Source organism: Corythoichthys intestinalis, chromosome 6, assembly GCF_030265065.1.
Source record: "Corythoichthys intestinalis isolate RoL2023-P3 chromosome 6, ASM3026506v1, whole genome shotgun sequence".
Lineage (NCBI taxonomy): Eukaryota > Metazoa > Chordata > Actinopteri > Syngnathiformes > Syngnathidae > Corythoichthys > Corythoichthys intestinalis.
This window is the reverse complement of record NC_080400.1, coordinates 51503355-51510590: the sequence shown is the minus strand read 5'-3', so window position 1 is coordinate 51510590 and position 7236 is coordinate 51503355. Positions and strand designations below refer to the sequence as shown.

The window sequence follows — 7236 nt, the reverse complement described above, 5'->3', positions numbered from 1 at the left end:
ACTGTGAATGGATGACCTCTTAACCAATGACTGAATTTCTCACAAATACTCCACTTCAAAGCCAAGAACTCGAGTCTGTGAGCTGGATATTTCTTCTGGGAGTTACTCAGTGTCTTACTTGCAAAAGCAATTGGGCGCGCTTTTACTTCACCCACTGGTACTTGAGATAAAACTGCTCCAAGCTCATCTAGTGATGCATCGACAGAAAGAATAAGCGGCAGCGAAAAATCTGGATGTGACATAACAGCAGAGTTCAAGAGACTTTCTTTCAATGAACAGAAGGCTTCTTGACAATCATCTGTCCAATCAGAGGGCTTAAGCTTCCTGTACGAGCCAGTGTTGGAACTGATTTTGACTTTGCCGCGCCTCTTCTGAACAGCTGTGAGGGCAAATAAGGGCTTGCCCAAAGAGGAGCAATCTGGGATGAAATGTTGGTACCAGGGGTCACGTTAACCGAATATTTTCCGTCGTTGACCGATTTTTTAAAACGGTGACGGAAAAAACTGAAGTCCACCTGTCATTTTGACAGGTTGCAATTCACACCCCAGACCACAGGGTGGCGAGTGAGCATATTAATTAGCTATTGTCTCTCTTGATGCATGAAGTCGTTGGCCTTACTCTGAAAAATGTCAAGGCAACTGAGTGTCCGAAGTTTCTTCAAAAAGCCCCAAAACGACAATGGTGTTGATAAAAGAGGTGAAAAAACAGGGACTGCACAAGCGGGCACGCAATTTAAGTCCATGCGCACCAGGAGGAAGGTGTAAGACTCCGTTCAGGCCACAGCAGGTGAACTGTTAATTTAATTGTTCCATAATGTAGCCTACCTACTGGGGCCACAGTCAGCTGTTTTTGTCACTGCGGAGAAAAAGTTACATATTCATCTGCTTGATGTGTGATGGCACGGTGTGGATTCTCTGTTAAGCTTGTTCGGACAGAATATTAATTTAAAATGAATGAAAACTAAATACTATTGAATATGTTGAAGCGGTATGCAATGTTAAGAGTCTTGTTAGCTCGAATTGCTGTGTCCAGCTGCTGTAGCTCTGCTGCTCTCTGTGAACTCTCTATTCAAGCCGGGACGCGCGCGGCTCTTAAGTGTCTCTGTCACGTGACTGTGTCGTAGCCGCTAACCCGCTCGGCCAAATGGACACACAAGTACGGAAGGTGAATTATGCCAAACAAAGGGTCGCCACAATGTCATTATCATCATTTTAAAATTTTAAGTGACGGGTAAAAATAGATTATGACCAGATTTTTATGACCCTGTCAGTCAAAATGACAGACAACGAAAAAGTCTAGCGCAACCTCTGGTTGGTACTAAAATACCATCCCCAAGAATGACTTTATTCTTTTCACTGAGGGTGTGCAACCATCATCCTCCATTAGATGATCTTTGGACATTTTGGAAATCACCTCGACTTTAGCTAGGTCCACTGCAACTCCATTGCCATCAATTATGTGACCCAAAAACTTTACAGAAGACCTCATTAAGTGGCATTTCTTTGGACTTGAGGTTATTGAGTCTGAGTCGATGGAACACTGTTTCCAACCTTGCCAATGCTTCTTCCTCTGTCGCAGCAAACACAAGCAAGTCATTGAGATAGCATAAGAGGCTACTGAAGTTCAGGTCACCAAAAATACTCATCATCATTCGGATGAATGAGGCGGGACTATTGCACAACCCCTGCGGCATTCGGTTGTATTCATAAAGCCCCATTGGCATTGTGAATGCAGTGTACTTCTTATCCTCTTCTGCCATCGGCATGTTGTAAAAACCTGAGGTCAAATCCATTGTGCTGAAATACATATTTCCTCCAAGTGCAGCTAGACAGTCTGATAGATGAGGCAACGGGTGGGCGTCTTTCACAGTTCGTGCATTTAGCAATCTGAAATCTGTGCAAAGTCTCAAACTCCCATCTTTTTTCCACACCAATACCAGAGGTGAGGGATACTCACTGATTTCTTGATTAATTCCTGCTCTTCCAACTCGGAGAGAACCTGCCTTAACTTTTGGTAATGAGCAGGTGGAACTAGCCGGTAAGGATGTCGAAATGGTCTTTCGTCGGTGAGTCTGATGCGGTGGACAAATCCAAGTGCCTCTGCACAATCCAGTGCATGTTTGGAAAAAATGTCATTGTACTTATCGAGCAAATTGACTAATTTCTTCTTCCCTGAGAGTCCAACATGACCGTTGTCAACGTAAATGTCTGCAAGCCCAAGCTGCTGAAGTCGCTGCTGTAAATCGTCAGTTTTGACACAAGTGGGAAGTTCTTGCTTGACCATCTCTGGTTGACTGGTATTCTGAGAGACCTCAAAATCTTCCACTGCCAAACAAGGAGACACATCAGCCAGCTTACAGTTCCTCAATGAACCGCGGCGATCTGACATGTTTGAAATTCTCATTGGGATCCATCCATCACCCCATAATGGTGTTATAATTCTGCCAACCATGATGTTGCGAGGCATGGACTTGGATGAAGTGGCCTCAACTATTACTGTACTGCCTGGCGACATGGGAACATATGTTGGCAGCTTTCCCCAGACTAAATGCTCACGTTTTGCTAACAGGGTAACTGACTACTGTAGCTTTACAGGACCAATCCTACCTGGAAGTTCATCACCTCTCCACCGGGATGAATTTGCCATAAGATCGAGGAACTGCTCGCACTCTGGGAGAAGACTACCACTGGAAACAAGACACCAGTAGTCATTGGTTACTTTTAGTTGACGCATGAGAAATCTGATGACATTGGTGCCAATAATCAAGTCGTCACGTTGGCCAGCTACTACAAGAACAGGGACAAGACAAGTTTCTCCCAACATTTTCATTTTAACTTCATACATACATTTGGGCTCGGTTAATTTCCCTCCACATCCAACTAGCACAACATTTTGTGTCAAAAGGGTGGGCTTTGAGAGTACATTTTCATTTCTGCCTCCTCACTTAAGGTGCAAGCCATGGATCCAGAATCGATCATAGCCTGCAACTGAAATGTGTTATTAACAATAACAGGAGTATGAAACAATTCGTCATTAGGCTCAAGCTTCTGGGTATTTTGGAAAATCACTTTAACACTAGTTGGTGCTGCTGCACAAACTTTCAAATACTGTTGCTCATCCACACTACTGTCGAGGGCTTCTTCTCCGCCCGCACTTCCCCTCGCCAAATGCGGACCCACTAGTTTAAAAGGGGCCCGCTCGGTGAGACTGTAGAATTTCGAGCTTGATCTGAGCGGCGGTTTGGACAATTTTTCTTAATGTGATTTGGCTCAAAGCATGCCAAACATAGATGCTTCTGCCAGCAACGTGTTAGCGTAGAATGCTCCATTGACTTACAGACCCTACAGGATTTTTGGAATGATGGGTCAGGAGTGACAGACTGGCGAACACCTTGATCCCTCTGTGAGAGTGCTTCTTCAAAGAGGCTGACCAATGTTTTCATGCAGTCATCATTGTGAGCATTGGGCGGGGCACTATTTTCACTTCGTTATGGTGTTATATAGTGCTTTTCCACCTTTCAAGGTGCTCAAAGCACTTTACACTATCTCGCCATCTACCTACTGGTGACGCAGCACGTGAAAGACTGTCCTGATTGGCGGCTTTGCTCTGGTTCGTTAAATTCAGGCGACTGCGCATGCATAGTTACTGGCTTATTGTGCTTTGGTTGGAGAGAGCACGTTCCTTCATTTCACTGTGATGGCGATCAATGTGTTCTTGAACACTTATCTGGAGCCTTGAATTTAAAAAGGGCTGCAAACGTGGGATCTGTATAGTATTTAACAAACATCATTGCCACCTCTTGACATGAGTCTTCCATATGTCATCCAAGCCTCTTCAAGCCCTCTTCTGCTGCATCAACTGCCTTGCTGAGTCGAGGCCAATAGTTAACGGGGTACTCTCCCGCCACTGGGACTGTGCTGTAGAAATCAGCCATAGGCATGCAGGAATAGGTCACATCACTGAGATGCTGCCATAAGATGTCATAGATAATTTTTGGCTCTTCTTGAGGATTCCCAGAGGGACTGCTTCTCAATGTTATCCTCACCGCATCTTTAGCTTTGCCCATTAACTTTGACATTATTTCACGGTACTGTTCTTTAAGGGGTATACCTCGTTTTCTTAAGTACAATTCCATCATTTCTTGCCATTCACAAACTGTGTTCTTGTCAGACACATCTCCTCTGAAGACTGGAGGTTCACTGACATCTGAATGGAGGACTAACTTTGTACTGGTTAAATTGAGGTAAGTTGGTTCACTAGCATTCAGGTCTACACTACTTTGAACTTGTGAGCCTTGAACATCCATTCCCTCACACTCAACTTTCAATTGCTCTCTTATGGTGTTTCCTACCCGCGGAGCAATATGTGTTAAGAGGTTATTTAATGCTGAATCATTTACATCTGGAAGGTTCGAATGTGTAATGGACCTGGCTGGAATTGGTATGCTTGTGGAGCGTAAATTTGGCGAACCAACATAAGACGTATCTTTAGCTGGAGTACAAGGCAAATTTCTGAAATGTTCTCCCCTGCCAAAACTAAAATGACCACTTGGCATGTTGTTGTCATCTATTTTTCCATTAAAGTGTGCCATTTTGTACGTTTCGTTAAACAAATACCTTTACAATTCTATATGGGGGACAAAAAAACAAAACAATTTAACATCAAAAAATTGAAAACAGTCCAGATGTTCACAAATTTGACTTTTTTTCCCTCTCACTCTATTGACACATTTTCCAAATGCCAATATGGAGGCTTCTCAAATTCACCAAAACTGAGTAGCAACCTTGGCAAATTGGCATTGATCCACAGCTCCAGAAGATGAATTACGCTGAAGCGGTGTGCATCCGGGTCACGGCACCATTGTAGCCGGTGTCTTTCTGACCCCTGGCTAGATAAAACTTCTGCGTTGTGTTGTGTTGACAAATGATGACGAGGAGGAGGTCGCTTTGTTGCCAGCCAGAAGGAGTTTATTGACTCACACAGCCATCTGATGGAAAAAATAAAAATGAATACAGCGACCTCTCTGGCTGAAGCTCTCATGTGCACCTGCCTCTCTCTGCAGTCTTGGTAACAACTGAAATATACATTTTACTGCGCACAACTTCAAAACTAAAACATTATACAACAAACACAAATTTTCCCCTTCCTGACTTTCAACAATTATTTTAGAATTTTTGGAACATGAACATTTGAACAATTACAATAGTAAAAATACAAATAGTACAAAATAAAGACAAGGGAGCACACATACTTGATAGAAAAAATAAAAATGAATACAGCGACCTCTCTGGCTGAAGCCCTCATGCGCACCTTCAAAGGAAAAACAATGTGGCGGGACCGTGAGAATTAACTCCAGCTTCGTCGGCTTAAATGTCTTAAAAAGAGCATTACACTCGCTGTACCCAAGTTCTATGAAACTCAAATACTCTCTGAACAAGCTATGCTACATTGAAAAGCAACTTAACTTTCTTATTTAGCGTTTTTTGTACATAGCAGAACACACCAACAAAAGAGCAACTTCACATCGTACTTGCCTCTCTGCAGTCTCGGTAACAACCGAAGACAGAGAGCGCGAACACAGGAGGAAGTGACATCACGACGAAGTCAAAGGTGATGTAGATGAATTCAATGAAAATAAATAATAGTACTCCCTATAACAACACTCACAAATATGAAGACGCTAATGACTATTTTTTGAAAAATGCAATTTAGAAAAAAACGAACTTTGGTGAAAATTACTTTTAACCATTTTACACATCAGTTACATCATGAAATAAACATATTTTTTCGTGTCACATGCACTGTATTTTAAGAGAATTTTTACTGGAATTTCTTTTTTACCTCTGTGGAAGCTTGAATATTATGTGCTAGTACTGCCATTCATTGTAAACTGTTCATAATTTCCTCCACCTCGTCTTAGGCTAGTGCTTCTCAGTTATTTTCTGTTACGCCCTCCCCCCGGAAGACGTAAATGTTTCGCACCCCCCCAACTCTCTGCAACCACTGTAAATAGTATCATTTGTTTATAATTTTTAAATTATTATTATAAGTACACCTCTGCATAATGTTTTGTCCTTTTACTATTAAAGAGAAAAAGCTAATATCGATCAACTTCTATAATTGTATCACTACATAATAACAATATAATTAAAATAAATAAAGTATAACTTTATTAACATAGTTTTGTGTGTAACAGAAAAGGCCTAAAATGCGTAAGACAGCAAAAAGCATGTTTATATCATATTTCACGCGATATTTTATGCTCCTGAATGAAATGGACCACTTGGATGTGTGTGGACGCGATCGATTTATTTATGGCGGAAAACACTCAGATGACTTGAAGTTCTGCTCTTAGACCCCCGTTTTGGCCAAATTTCAAAATTGTCTGATATGCATGTGTGATACATCATTGGAATGCTTAAAATCTCAATTTTCTGGGGGAAGAAAAATTTTGAACAGGAGGGCATTTAAAAAAAAAAAACAACAACTTTTTTTTAAACAGCAAAACCCAAACTGGAGGTGAGCGCACGCGAGAGCAGAATTACAGACACCATGACTTTACCGAGATATTATCATGTACTTACCTTGTTTCAATCCAAAAACGTAGCGTAAATGTAGCATGTATCAACGAGTGTCAGACACAGCTGTGAATGGCCACAGCTGGATTTTGGGGGGATTTTATGGGTGAAACATGGTAATATAACAAGGGTCGCGATGCAGAAATCGCAAACATCAAGGAGTGGTCGAAATGTTTTTTTTCATATATTTACCCTTTTAAACGTTTTTTTTTTTTTTTTTCAATATTTTCAATTTTTCTTTGTTTGGATCGATTATCATCTAACATCAGAGAAAATGCGACAGTAAAAAAAAAATACAATTAAGCGACAGTTATGAGGTAGATATCTGTGACTTTTTTACAGACACCATTTTATTCATTGTGACGTAATTTGTTTAAAAGTTTGAAATATGCAAGTGGATCATTTTTAAAGAGCATATGACACGGGAAAAAAAGTCTTAAATGGCATTATTATGTGAATTAGAATCATATTTTGAGACGATTCGACTATATACAACAATTTAGAAAAGCACAGATGACGAGAAATTAGTCTTTTAATCTGCCGGTTAGCCACGCCTACCATTATAGGGCTTTAGCGTCCCCAACAGGTGGATGACATCAGCGGTAGACTGGGCTCATCGGTTTTACTATTCAGCCCATTGAGGGGGAATTATTCAGAA

The 7236-nt window shown here is 41.3% G+C and overlaps 1 protein-coding gene across 1 annotated transcript; it reads right to left on the bottom strand.

Annotated features, from left to right (window-relative positions):
- Window positions 1-306: 306 nt before the first annotated feature.
- On the bottom strand, window positions 307-5912 carry LOC130917295 (uncharacterized). The gene is made up of 4 exons (XM_057838547.1): window positions 5252-5912; window positions 4784-4987; window positions 2607-2686; window positions 307-2504 (listed from the first exon to the last, which is right to left on the bottom strand). Exons 1-4 carry the CDS (start codon window positions 5302-5304, stop codon window positions 1906-1908), a joined length of 936 nt encoding a protein of 311 aa, XP_057694530.1. The 5' UTR covers window positions 5305-5912; the 3' UTR covers window positions 307-1905.
- Between the last annotated feature and the right edge of the window lie 1324 nt (window positions 5913-7236).

Coding starts and splice junctions, on each gene's coding strand:
- LOC130917295 (XM_057838547.1), bottom strand. CDS start 5,304: ATGAGGGCTTCAGCCAGAGAGGTCGCTGTATTCATTTTTATTTTTTCT. Junction 2,687..4,783: donor ATCAATGCCAATTTGCCAAG/GTTGCTACTCAG, acceptor TCTTGTTTCCAG/TGGTAGTCTTCTCCCAGAGT. Junction 2,505..2,606: donor GAGAGGTGATGAACTTCCAG/GTAGGATTGGTC, acceptor CCATGTCGCCAG/GCAGTACAGTAATAGTTGAG.